Genomic DNA, 14,551 nt, shown 5'->3' with positions numbered 1-14,551 from the left:
AAGAAATACCCCAAGAGGGCATCTGAAAACAGGTCTTTCTGTCGACTCTCTCCACTCTATCACCCAGATGCCTAGGGTGTTACAAAGAACAGAGGAAGGACTAAACCACAGCTAAACAAAAAGACCGAGCTAATCAGGTGGAAGACAAAGAGGAAGATTCCAGTAATATGGAGGAAATAATAATAACCGATATCTATCTACAATTTAAAGTGGCCAAAGTGCTTTATAGGCACTTACATTTCTTTTAAAAAATTAGAGAAGCAATAAATGAAATGCATGCTCTTTGTGAAATTTAAAATGTCTTTTAAAAAATACAATAAATCTCTATAATGGTACTGATGGTGGAGCTGTGGATGGTCAGAGATTCTGGAAAGCAATTTGGAATGATGCCCCACAAGGTTACTGAGCTGTGTATAACCTTTGACCCAGTAATACTCCTGATAGCCCCATACCCCAAAGAGATCAAAGAAAGAAGAAAAGAGCCTATGTGCATTAAATATTTATTGCATCTCTTTTTATGATACTAAAGAACTGTAAACCAGGGAGATTACCATCAATTGCGGAATGGCTGGATAAGCTATGGTAGGTGAATGGGATGGAATACTACTGGTTTATGAGAGAAGGGGGATGTATGAACTAATGCAGAGAGAAGGCAGCCAGAGCTGAATGATTTATAAAATGACATCAATATTATGAAGACAAACAACTTTGAAAGATTGGAGAACTCTCATCAAAATTTTGAATGATTCATGGTGAAAGAGGCTATTCAGTTCCTTGAGAATTTGGGAAATGACTAAACTTGTTTGCAACAGGAGGTTTTTCTCTTTGTCTTTTACTTTCCTTGTCTTTCAGGAAAGTAAAGAGGAGAGAGTAGATTTTCACTGATTGAAAAAAATAGAATTTTAAACCATATTATGCTTATGAGATAGATGGGGGCTGACTTTATTAGTCTAACATTGCTGCTATTTTACAGACAGAGAAACTCAGACACCAAAATAGGATGACATAAAGTGAGTGTGAAGAATAAAACCATTAGACAGTCGGGTTTACTGTCATTTGAATAATAAATGATATTGCTTGGGAATATTTACAAATAATGAACTTTGCTGAAAAGCATCCCTGTGTCATCCGTGGTGTGGAACCTCATAACCCCATACTTGGAGAGGCTGTTGGTTAGTCTTCTGGTCTCAAGTTTCATCTCACTCCAATTTACCTTCCACAATCATCAAAGTGATCTACCTAAGTAATGGTCATTCTCCTATTCATTAAATTATCACCTCAAGATTAAATATAAAATCCTCTGACTTTCCAAGCCCTTCATATTCCCGACCTTTTCCTATTTTGGGGGGCCTGTTTATACCATGCTCCCTTCCTTGTATACTAAGGCAAATGATGATTGTCCTTCATTCTCAAAGAAGACCACAACATCAGGGAGCCCATGACAAGTGAGTTGGATTTGAGTGAGGGGGTGCTGTGCTAAATCACCAGTCTCACTTTCTCCTCCAGAAACATCTGGGTCCAGTGCCCTGATGTAAATCAGGATACCTGGAGATGACTCTGGATGTGAGGTAAACAGGGTTAAGTGACTTGTCCAAGGTCACATGGCTAGCGAGTTGGATCTGAGGTTGGATTTGAACTCCTGTCCTCCTAACTCCAAGGCCAGTGTTCTATTCACTGAACCACCCAAGGCAATTAGAGGCTGAGTGACTTGCCCAGGGTCATAAGGCTTGTAAGTATCTGAAGCTGTTTTTGAATTTGGGTCTTTTGGACTCCAAACCCAGGGCTCTATCTCCTGCACTGCCTGGTGACCATATGGCTAGGGTGCCCTCTCCCCAGTTTGCAGTAGGGAATACTCACAGCATTCTTGAGCGGCTTTAATACATAGGTCTTCCATGGTGTACTCGCCACTGAAGTAGTGGAGAGGCTTCCTATCGGGCAGGTAAAATACCACCTCCAGCCCAGGTGCCAGCACATCCTGATTCACTTCGTTCTTTTTGTAGCTCCTCATTTTTGCACAGAACGCCATGGCATTGCAGTCCTCTTTGAAATTTAGATACTATTTGGGAAGAGAAATGGAGATGACAGAAAGTTAAAATACCCTTACACAGTTCCAGAAAGACAAACCAGAAGGATCATTTTGCTTGCCTGAGGTCCTTTCTCTGTCTCCCAAATAAGAGTGAATACATCAGAATTCTGACCAATTCGATTTAAAAATATTTAGTAAGCATCTCATATGTGTCTAGGCCCCACTAGACCTGAATCCTCTACCCCTGGGACCCAACCCCCTCCCCACTAACTCCCATAACTAGCAACTAACGTCAGTTCAGCTCTCCTACACTGGTGTGACTACTGGTTGCTGCCCCAGAGAGATGAGAAGAAACTCAAAAGCAGATGTGCCCCAGAGGCCCTGGGGCCTGCCTTCCTCTTATTTTGGCTTTCTCTAGAGGCATATTTTTGCTTCCAGATTGGATCCCCAAGAAGTTCTAATGTGCATGGGAGAATCCTGGCCATGATGCTCAATTCATGGAGCTTTCCTCCACTGCTGAAGCCACTGAAAAAATTCTAGTAATCAAAGATGGTCCCTGAGAGGTTGAGGTGGGTATGAGTCAACTTCCCTCCTCCAAAAAAATAATTCAATAAAAAAGGTGTTTAAGCAAGATCTTTCCTAACCCCCTCCCTGCCCCCATCTTTAGAGGCTTCTTTTTCTAGAAAGAACTTGGCAACATATTGTCTATTGGTTATATTGACTTTTCTATGTATATGTCTTTCTCATTTCCCATCTTCAGCAAAATGGAAGCTCCATGAGGACAAAGTTGATTTCCTTTTTGTCTTTAAATGCCAGATCCTGGCACAGTCCAAGGGACATGATACTAGAAGTTCATATTTAAAGGCAGAGGCTTTATCTCCTTTTGATCCTTCTCACTATTGATGAGGGAGCTGTTCTTATCATTCACCAATTTTTTCTTTCTTTTGTTTGACTGGATTTGTGAGTTCATCCATGCTTGTGTCCTGGTCACCCTTTCCTGACTAAAACAGATCAATGGGAATCTTCTGTGGACTTTATAATTCCAAAAAAACTGAAGCACAAAACTTTGGGGACTTGCCCAAGGTCATATAACTACGATGGGTCAGAAGCAGAATTTGAACAGATGTCTTCCAGCCTCCAAGATCTACTCTCTCTCCACTGCACCACTTACCCTTGACCTATTGCAGTTTCAGAATTGAAGAACCTGAGTCTTGGAGAAATGAAGAGACTTGCCATGGGAGATAGTTATTTGCATTAAAAGTGTGACTTGAATCCAGGTCTCCCAAACTCCAATACCAGCTCTATCAATTGCATTACTCTAACTCCCAATAGCCCCATTTTATAGATGAGGAAATTAAGGAGAGGCTAAGTGATTTATCCAGGGCCACATAAGTGGAGAACACCAAAAGGAGAATCAGAACTCAGGACCTACTGCCTTCTCTACGCCATGATAAATGTGGAAGTGAATGCTGGGCTGCTTTCCCCCTCTTTCTCTTTTATATAGAAACCCAAATAGGACGACTTTGCATGGTGACTGAAAAATCAGCTTCAAAGCCCAAAGACTTTGGATCAGGGCCTCTCTCTGGCACATGGCCCTGGGCAAGATCTATAATATTTCTAGGCAATACTCTAAGATGATAAAGTTGAAGGAAAGGTACCAACCTGCATTGGTAGAGAGACTTTTCTCACCTGAGAGTTCCCTATACTAATGAAATCACAGGGCCAATCTCATCTTAGACAGCTAAGTAGCATAGTGGATAGAGGAGGGAGGAAAGAAGATGAGAATAACCATTTATGGAGTGTCTACTATGGGTCAGACACTGTGCTAAGCATTTTTAAAAATAAATATTATCTATTTTATCCTTAAAACCACCCTGAGTGGAAGATGATATTATCATCTCTGTTTTACAGAAGAGAAAATTGAGGCTGACTTACAAGGTAATGGCAGATTTGAACTCTGCTCTTTCTGCTTCTAGACCCAGGGCTCTGCATTCTGAATCATGAGCAGATAGAAATCTGGACTTGAAGTAAGGAAGACCTGAATTTGAATCCTGTTCACTTACTAACTGAGACTCTGGGAAAGTCATCTGAATTTTCTCTTAGCATATTTCCTCACCTGTATAAGGGGTCTATAATGCCACCTTTATCCCACACCTTTGATAGGAGGGTCAAATGAGATGACATCAAAACTTCACTCATTATAAAAATGCTATTCTTAATTATTAGCCATAGAGAAATAAGTAAATGAGCATACCTGCATTTATTCAGCTGTCTGCGGCCGTCCTCCTAAGACAGCTGTATGAATTGTCTTCACCTTCTCTGAATCACTTCAAAAGCTGATCTGAATAAAGGAAAAATGAAAGAATTGAAACCAAGGGTACCTAGGGTACCTCCTATCCAGACAAGCCATCTGAACTAAGAAAAAGTAATCAACAAAAGACCATCTGTGTAGCAAGGCTGGTGTGTCTTGGTAGAGAAATCAAGTCATTATTGTCTTGTTTCGTCTCCAAAATAGGGCTTTTGGGTCCTGGAAGCTAGGACCCTGAGCAAGCAATGTAGGTGAAGGATCTACCACTATCTGGTCATTACCATTTCTTTAGGTGGTCTGGAAAACTGTTCCCCAAAAGAGCTCTCCTCACTTCTTTGGGAATTCATGTCCCACTTCCAGAACACTCAGCTCTATTTAATGCTTAGATAAAATACTTTTTTTTTTATCAACTGTTCTACTCTAAGCATAAGATTCAATCAATAGACATTCATCAAGAGCCTTCCATGAGGCAGACACTGGGGATACAAAAAGAAAGGAAAGACCATTCCCTGCCCTCAAGGAGCTTACAATCTAGCAGAAGGAAGAGAAGGAAAAAGAAGATGGGTCTGGGTAGTGCAGAATAGAAATTCTATATTTCAGCAATTTCAGGTCAAGATTTCAGGTCAGATTGACTTAGGAGGAAAAACCTCCCTTGGACACTTAAGTCATTGTTGTCATCTTCAGTCTTTGATCTTTGAAGGTGCCAAGTCAATGGACCAGAGATGTTCACTGGCTCGCCCAGAGTTACATATCTAATTAGTGTTGGAAATTGGTTCAAACCCAAGACTTACTAACTCTTAAGTTCAGTATTTAAGGTTGCTCTATGATGAAATGAATGCAACAAATATATAAATGAAAACAACATTAAAATTCAGCAGAAGGCTAATTAATAAGAGCAACCTTAACCTCAAAGTCTAGGAAACCACTTCCCTTTTGCTCTCACTTCTATTTGATACAGATTCTATTAGTTGCATCAATAGGAGGAGAGAAGAAATGGGAGGAAGGAGAATAAGGAAAGAGGAGATAGAATGCTCATGCTGTAAGATGTCAAGATAGTCAACCATTAGACAACTCTCTTCAACTAAAAATTCATTCAAATAATTACTTCAGCAAACTTGCAGGATATAAAATCATTTCATACAAATCATCAGAATTTCCATATAATACCCAGCAAGAAGAGATTAAAAGACAAGTTCATTTAAAATAACTATAGAATGGATAAAATACATTGTGTCTACCTACTAAGACTATCAGCCAAGGTTAATCTACCAAAATCTACCTACCAAGTTAAGAACTATATAACTATAACTACAAAACACTGTTTCTAGAAATAGAGACCTAAATAATGGGGAAAATATTGATTTTTCAAAGTAGAATTGATGCAGAGGAAAGATGAAAAGAATTGTGAATTAACTGAAAGAAATAGGGAGGAGATATAAATTGACTGCCAATCACTCTTGAGATGTGAATTGACTAGAAGTAGAGAATTATGATTGTAACAGAAACAATTTGTAATCTGCTTGATTTGGATGGAGATCCCCATTACTACTGATTCATTGTTTAATGTAAAATGTGTATCCTGATCTCCTTAGGTTTTACCGTCTACCTAATTCCTGGTCCAGGAAGAGAAAGGGAGTTCACCTTTTGCCCCTTTAGAGACAAGACATAAAAACTTAGGTTGGACTTCTGCTCAAGGCCACAGAATTCTCTGACCTGTGGTCCAGACAACATTGCTTGGCTGTTCTTTTCTCTCTCTCTCTCTCTCTCTCTCTATCTCTCTCTCTCTCTCTCTCGTCCCTATCCCTTCCTATGTGTTGTAATTTCTTTTAATAAATTTTGTTCTATTTCCACCCATGCTTTTCCGAGTCTGAATAGTGATTCCTCATAGGCAGAACCAAACTCAAGTAGCCAGCCACTACATAATGAGTTACTGTGATAAAAAGGTTAATGTTGCCTAAATTAGCTGGCCCATTCAATATTATGCCAAACTACCAGAAGATTATTTTACAAAACTAAAAAGGAATAATGAGATTTACACGGAAGCATAAAAGATCAAGAATCTCAGAGGTAATAATGAAAAGTAGGGGGGGGGGGGAAAGGGGTTTTAGCAGTGCCAAGTCTCCAAATATAATATGGAAGAATAATTCTCAAACAATTGGGTTGTTTTTGTTCAGTCACTCTCAGTCATGTTCAACTATTTGTAACCCCATTTAAGGTTTCCTTGGCAAAGATCCTGGAGTGGTTTGCCATTTTCTTCTCCAGTTCATTTTACAGGTGAGGAAGCTGAGGCACACAAGGTTAAGTGATTTGCCCAGGGTCATACAGCTACTAAATTTATGAGATCAGATTTAAACTCAGGATTCTGGGTCTTCTCTACTGGATAACAAAGAGAGAAATCAAACAGTACAACTAATTCGGTATTCAACTTATGAAAGTGGAATATTTAATAGCCTATTATTCAATAAACACAAATGCCAGAGATAACAGAATAAGGATTCACTATCTGACAAAACTCCTAGGAAAATTAGGTAACAGAAAAGAACAGATTAGATTTAGATCAAGACCTAATAACTTACACCAAGATAAACTCCAAATATATACATGACATAAGCATAGAAGGTCATATCATAAACAATATTAACAAAATGGAAAAAACTTGTCCATCAGACCCATGGACAGATGGAAAGTTTGTGACCAAACAAGAGATTGAAAGATCATTTTGATTACATTAAACTAAAAATTTTCCACGAAAAAAATCTGATAAAGTTTAGATTGCAAGGGAAACAACTAGGGGAAAAGTCACTGTAGCATGTTTTCTCTAATCTAAGATATATAAAGAATGTATTCAAGTTTCTAAGCAAAAGAGACATTAATTACCCAAAGGATAAATGACCTGAGGATATGAATAAGCAGTTCTCAAGAGAGGAAATTCAGGCTATCTATAGCCAAATGAAAACAATGGTCCAAATGACTACTAATTAAATGAAGCAGGTACTAGGGATTTTATGATTTTTTTTCCTAATTTATTTTTCCATGCGTTTTAAAATTTTATCTTTATAGTTAGTTCTAAATTTTTTCTCCTCCCACCCCTCTCCCACTCACTAAGAAGGCAAGAAATCTGATACTCATTTTATATATATGTATATATACATAATATACAATATGCATATTATATGTAAATCATACAAAACAAATTTCCACATTAGCCATCAAGAATGAACAATGTTGAGGACTTCTACAAACCTATTAAGCCTGAAAAATGAGCAGAAGCAGAATTATTTGCTCAATAGTAATAACAATGTGAGGACAAACAACTTTGAAAACTGTATGAACCCATGTTGCCAGCAAAGATTTCAGAGGACCAATGATGATGGCTGATTATGATAAACTGTTCTGTCCCTGACAGAGAGATGATGAATTTGGAGGGCTGAACAAAATACACATATTTTCACATTACACCAACCATGCAATTTGTTTTGTGTGACTTTGTGTATTTGGTTGTGAAGAATTTGTTTTTCTTTTTTCTTTCTTTCTGTGGGGTGAGTGGGCTGGGAAGGAGAGAAAATGGATTTCAGTCAATTAACAAAACAATTTTTAAAATAGAGGGGGGTAGCTACAGATGTGGAATGCTGCATTGACTTCCAGATGAGGTCATTGTCTTATTCAATTGCTTTTCTTTGTCACATGAGAAGGGAAATAATCTATACTTATAATGGAAAAACAAAATATCAATACAACATTTTTAAATGGCTGACATTTTAAAGAAATTTAAGGTAGGGAAAGATCAGTTTCAGGAAATGGAAGGCAGAAAGAGAGGGCAAGGAAAGGAGAATGAATTCTCAGTCTCTGGACCTTATATACTCAGAGGAAATCACACTTGAATTAACTTACAGAGAATGAAAGTATGAAGGTGTGGCCACCATACACAGTTCCAAACTTCAAAAGGGTTCAATGGCTTTATTTACACTAAACAATCCAGGACAGAAGTCAAAATTAACTAAATAAATGACCTGAGGGGTCTGTAAGGAAATCACCAGCAGTTACAACAATGAGACCATGGGTGAGGGGTCCAGGTCATGAAGGTTTTCAGTAATATCACTTAGCAAGCACCACTGTATTTACACTTATAAGGAGAAGAGCAGGAATGAGACTCCCCCCAACCACCACAAAAAAGGAGTGAAAACAACAGTACAAAAACAGTACAAAAATCCCACATAAAAATATAAAATCAAAATTAAAAAAAAATCATTACACACAAAACAATGATCAGAACTCTTAGAGTTTGAATAGATTTGGTCCAATAGGCAAGCGAATTCCATTGGGAGGTTGGACCCAAGTTTTAGTTTCTGATGAGTTATATAACTTCCCTTCTCTGATCCTTTATAAAATGAAGGAGCTGGATGAGCTCTATGACCCCTTCCAATGGCAATATTTCATAAGTCTATAGTCTTGTCTCCTAGTTTTGAAGCTAAAGAAGAGAAGGTCTCCCCGATATTCCTTGGTAAAAACAATAAAGGAAGAATAGAAGGAAAAAAATTCCTTTTTAACTCCAAGAAAGGAAGGAATTCAAAATTCCTGTCCAAAAATAGACTCTCTGCTTGCCTACATAAAGGAACTAGACCTGATAGCTTGTTGGGGTAAGAAATTTGGGGATGAGGAAATGCCTCCATCAATACAGATCAGCACCTACATTGAGAAGCTGAGTGACATACTCAGGGTCACACAGTCAAAGAAAGGACTTGAATGTAGCTCTTACTGATTCTAAGACAAGCTTTCTAGTCTTTAGGGCAGACTTCCTCCTACAATACTTGGTTAATTAAGAGATACTCAGATCCACACACTGACTACCACTATTGTACCTCGACAGACTAATGCTGAACATTTTTCTAATCTTAAAAAAAAATCAAGTGAGGATGGTACAAGGTTAGAAGATTAATAAAGGGATGCCATCAGCAGAAAAATGAGGGTAAACAAAGGTGAGTCAGTGGGGCTCAGTGACCAAGAAGTGGATTGGAATATTCTAGGGAAAAGGTAACCTGTTACCAAGAAATTTGGTTACAGTGAGCTAAGCTGGTGGTTTCCCCTCCCTGGAGACAACGAAGCTTTCTCTGCCATTCCTCTGTGAGGTTTCAGCAACAGATAGAGATGGCTCTTGAAAGCCCCAACTCTTTCACAATGATAGAGGCAACTTCAAGAAGGGGCCAGCTGGGAGATTGTCAGTGAAGGACTAGCTAAGGTATGAGATAGGCAACATGGAGGAGAGGATGGAGTGGAAGATGCATATCCAAATCTCAGCTTGGATGCTTACAAGCTATGTGACTTGGGGCAAATTGCTCAACCTCTCTGGTCCCCTGTTTCAACATCTGTAAACTGAGGAGGCTGAACTAGGTGGCCTTCCATAGTTGTAAGCTCCTAATCAAACATTGCATAACTGCTGGGGCCCAGTTTTCTCATAAAAAAAAAAAAATAAGACAACAATACAAGCCCTATCCTCCCGCAGGGCAGGGCAGGCAGTTGTGCCAGCCAAAAAGTCAGCAACAACAACAGGTGTCCCAGAGCATTGATGAGAACCCAAACAACCCAAGTTCATCTAGGTTGGGTTGTCTAGACTCTGTGTTCCTAGAAGACAGCCACGGTTTCTCAAACTTCCTTTTCTCCTTGATGACACCTAACCCTGAACAGATCAGACGCTGCTGAAGATGGGATGATCTGATTGATTTTTGTTTCATAGATTGATAAATATAAATGAACCTCAAGAAGTTGTCTAGACTCTACCAGACCCTTCTCAAAGCATGAATCTCACTTGTTTGTCCATAGCTGTTTGCATGCTATCTCCCCCTCTCCCCCATTAATTTGGAATCTCCTCCAAGGCAAGACTGTCTTTTGCCTTTCTTTGTATTCCCAGCACTCATCTCAGTCTCTGCCATATATAGTGGGGCCTTAATAAATGCTTATGACTTATTGACTAGGTGTTTAATAAATGCTGATTGACTAACAGACTGAATAACTAACTGGCATTCCCCCCATCCCGCGTTGCAACCTCTTGGCCAGGAATCAGTGATTAGAAACCTAAATAATGAGCCACATTCTGGAATTTGAATGCAAAAAGATGCTAGTGATGAAATGGTTGCTACCTCTGTTTTTGGAAAGTGACAGCCATCCATCACAAAGCTTCACTCATCAGCCCTCGTGCCCTGAAGAACAAATGCCTCCACCAAATCACCACTCTTTAGGAGAATGTAAGCTCCTTTAGGGCGGGAGCTGTCTCCCTTCAGCATCTGTAAACTCAGAACTTAATATAGTACCTAACCCCACAGTAAGGATTTTACCATTCATTTCTTATCAATCAGAAAGCCTTGTGAGATGAGGGACACAGGTGAGAATATGCTACTGAATCAACTGAAGTATATATTTTGTTTCCAGATAAAATTTATCAAGAAAATGTTGATACCGCCACAAAATAAATAAGTGGATGATGGATGGATGAACAGATGGATGAACGGGTGGACAGATGGCATACGAATGCATGGACAACTAGATAGATGCGTGAGCGAATGAAGAAAATCATCAAACTCACACAAAAAGGAGAATTTCAGGCTCTTCTGCTCATGAACACTCTTTCACCAAGTAAATTTCGAACTTATTCTTAGATAGTAAAAACTGGAAGTATCAAAGAGGACAACTTAGAGATGGAGCCATTTATTCAAGTCTCCATCTAGCCAGAGAGATGATGTCACTTGATCAAAGTCAGATGGCTGCCATATGCCAGAACCCAGACTTGAACTCAGGTCAAGGGGAAGGGAGTCCATAACCTTGAAGGGAAAAAAAGTTTGTTGCTTATCAAGGTTCAAAACCTACATTCAAACACATCTCTCTGGCACTGACAACAATGATATTTAGGATCCAGTTGACATCAAGAGAAACCTGGAGCCAGCAAGACAAAGAGTGAGAGCCCAGGGTCTAATACCCAGACTTTCCTTCTCTGGGTGATCTCCCCTTGGGGCCTCAGTTACTGTTTCTATGAAATGATGGGTTGGACATGATGACTTTAGCAGCCCCCTCCATTTTCAAATCCAAGATCTTATACCCTGAACCCCACTGCAGCTTACCTGGAGCCCACGAGGCTTTGAATTTTGGGGTCTCTGGCCTCCAGCATCTGTCCACTTCAGAGCCCCAACAACTCCCTCATGCCAGTGGAAGCATCCTCCCTATACAGGAGGGCTCCAACCAGCAGAACTGTCAGAATATAAATATCAAATCTGCTATTTTCTCCTGGCAGCTATGCAAAATGATTGCTTTTCTATATGCTGCTCTGCTTTCCAATTATAGCCCAGATTCCGGGAAGGCTCGAGAACACGGAGTGCAGATTCACTTACAATAAACTTCTAGGGATGATCAAACAATCAATGTCTGCTCAATCGCTCAGCGTTTACTGCCTCCTGGGCCCAGGGAGTTTGCCTTCACTCAGAGAAATCGACTTCTCCAGATGAAGTAAAGCTTCGTAGCCACCAAAGTCAATACTATTTTCCTAAAAGCCCTGTGGTGTCTGGGATGCTCCCCTACTCTTTTTATTCCCTGGAATCTGATGACAACAAGCATTCCTAGGCAGATTCAAAGGACTGAAGAGAGGGCTTAGCAGGCTGGGAAGTCATTTCTGCCCTGATTCATGAAAAGTTGGAAATGAAGACTTGATGGCAAAACAAGCTCCCTACTAATTATTAAAATGACATAATGCAATAGACTGCCTCTCCTCTCTACCCACCCCAAGGTCTTCATTCTAGTAATAACCTGACTCTTTGGATCTCCAAGCCACTTAGCATAATTGCTACATTCAGTAGGCACTTAATAAATACTTGTTGACTCAGTTGGCACATAGAAGGTTCTTCCTAAAGGCATATCATTAGAATCTAAGTCTTGAGGACTTTTCTTTGTATCCCAAGAACTCAACACAATCCTTGAAAGGCAAGATGTTTGTTGACTCACTAACTTATTGGGGAGGTTGTAAGGATAGAGATGTTCTCTTTGATTTTTTCCAATTCTGAGATTCCATGATGGTCAGAGGCTATGAGTGAGTGATGAGGAGGGATAAAAGTACCTTTGTATCTTTAAACTAATCACTTATTCCTTCAACATTTATTGAATGTCTTTTATATGCAAAGTCCATTGAGGCAAGAAGGAGTTATTGACTTGAAAGGTGGGCAACTTGGGTTCAAATTCTGTCTTTAGTTTCTTTGCTTATGAGATTTTAAGAAGGTCACTCCATTTGTCCCAAGTCTCAGGTTTCTTGGATGTAAAATGGTAGGCAGTGGAATAGATGGTCTCTGAGGAGGGACTTGCAATCCTAGAGCCATGGTGCTCTTAAATACAAATAGACAGGGTTGGCTAGGTGGCATAGTGGATAAAGCACTGGCTTTGGAGTCAGGAGCACCTGGGTTCAATTCTGGTCTCAAACATTTAATAATTACCTAGCTGTGTGGCCTTGGGCAAGCCACTTAACCCCATTTGCCTTGCAAAAAAAAATACATATAGAGAACTCTTATATCTCCCCTGAATCTTCTCTCCTCCATAAAAACATGTCCCATTCCTTCAAATGGTCTTCCTTTGGCATGGTCATAGGGTTTTCTAGTCTAGTTGGCCACCTTTGGACCTCTTCTCTGGGCATTTAATGTGTTGCTTAAAATATACTCCCCTTTATTAAAACTGAATAGAGCGATCCAGACTTGATCCAACAACAAAAGAGTAGAATAAGACTATTATATAGTTCAAGGGGTAGAGTACTCGTGACTGAGTCAGGAAGACCTGAATTCAGACACTTATTAGAAAGTTATTTCACCACTCTTAGCTTCAGTTTCTTCCTCTGTAAAAAGAGGATAATAATAGCATCCATCTCCCAGGGTTGTGGTAATGAGATAACTTTGCAAAGTATTTTGTAAACCTTAAAAGAGCATATAAGGGGTGGCTATGTGGCGTAGTGGATAAAGCACCGGCGCTGGAGTCAGGAGTACCTGGGTTCAAATCCGGTCTCAGACACTTAATGATTACCTAGCTGTGTGGCCTTGGGCAAGCCACTTAACCCCTTTTGCCTTGCAAAAAAAAAAAAAAAACCTAAAAAAAAAAACCCAGCATATAAATTTGGCTGTTATTATCACTCTCTAAGGTCAGCTAGGTGCTGCAGTGAATAGAGTGGCAGATCTAGAGTCAGCAAGATTCAACTTCCTGGGTTTAAATCTGATCTCAGAAATTGCTAATTATAAGGGGCAGCTAGGTAACTTTATGAATAGAACAGCAACCCTGAAGTCAAGAGGACCTGAGTTCAACTCCACCCTCAGACACATAATAATTGCCTAGTTGTGTGACCTTAGGCAACTTACTCAATCCTATTGCCTTGCAAAAAGAACAACAAAAAAAGATTACTGGTTGCGTGAACCTGGACAAGTCACTTAATCCTTCAGTTTTCTCATCATTGAAATAAACTGGAGAAGGAAATGGCAAACCACTCCAGTATCTCCCCCCGCAAAAAACCCCAACCCAGATAGCTTCAGAAAGAGTCAGTCCCAACTGGAAAACAATGAATAACAACAACAAAATTGCTATCTGTCCTAGATCTAGACACTAATCTATAATTTTCTAAGATTCACCAAGTATTTTACAAATATGATTTCACTTGATCTTAACAACCCAATGAGGTAGATTCTGGTATTATCTCCATTTACAGCCGAGGAAAGTGAATTAAATAACAATTGCCTAGGATCACATAGCTTTGTCTGAGTCATGATTTGAAGCTGACTTCAAGTCCTGCACTCCATCCATGATACTACCTAGCTGTCTAATTAGGCTATAATATCCTCAACTTATCAGTTTGTTTAAACTATTCTCCTTAGCTCTTGTTTTCATAGGAATTTCACAGGAGCCAAGTTCCTAAATGTTATTCATGTGATTGTCTTTTTACAATTAGGGAGGGGGATGAACTATGGAGGATGGAAACTCAAGGGGAAATGTTGACCTGTATACTTTGATGCCATCTCTCCCCTTTCCCTATGACCAAAAAGAGGAACCATTTTTGTTCACCAGTCCCTGTGGCTGCCCATTGACTCCCAGGTGCCGCCTTTCACTGCTAGAGGAGAAAGGAGTTGGACTCTCCTTCATGAAGACAGGCCAAAAAGCTTCCAGGAGGGTGCTACTAGATGATGAGGGGATAGAAGGAACCCTCTTTCCAG

At 39.7% G+C, this 14,551-nt stretch overlaps 1 protein-coding gene across 2 annotated transcripts in view; it reads right to left on the bottom strand.

Moving 5' to 3' along the window:
- Nucleotides 1-14,551, bottom strand: part of JAK1 (Janus kinase 1) — a 139,988-nt gene that overhangs the window by 57,985 nt on the left and 67,452 nt on the right. For both annotated transcript variants that reach the window (XM_074221254.1, XM_074221253.1), the window contains 2 exons: nt 4,281-4,367; nt 1,858-2,056 (listed from right to left, as the gene is read on the bottom strand). In XM_074221254.1, the coding sequence (XP_074077355.1) occupies nt 1,858-2,056; nt 4,281-4,286 (205 nt within the window). In that variant the 5' untranslated portion in view covers nt 4,287-4,367. The remainder of the gene's footprint in view (nt 1-1,857; nt 2,057-4,280; nt 4,368-14,551) is intronic.

This window comes from Macrotis lagotis, chromosome 2 (assembly GCF_037893015.1).
Source record: "Macrotis lagotis isolate mMagLag1 chromosome 2, bilby.v1.9.chrom.fasta, whole genome shotgun sequence".
In the NCBI taxonomy this organism is placed as follows: domain Eukaryota; kingdom Metazoa; phylum Chordata; class Mammalia; order Peramelemorphia; family Peramelidae; genus Macrotis; species Macrotis lagotis.
Note: the sequence above shows the minus strand (reverse complement) of the source record. Positions and strands in the feature narration are given on the sequence as shown.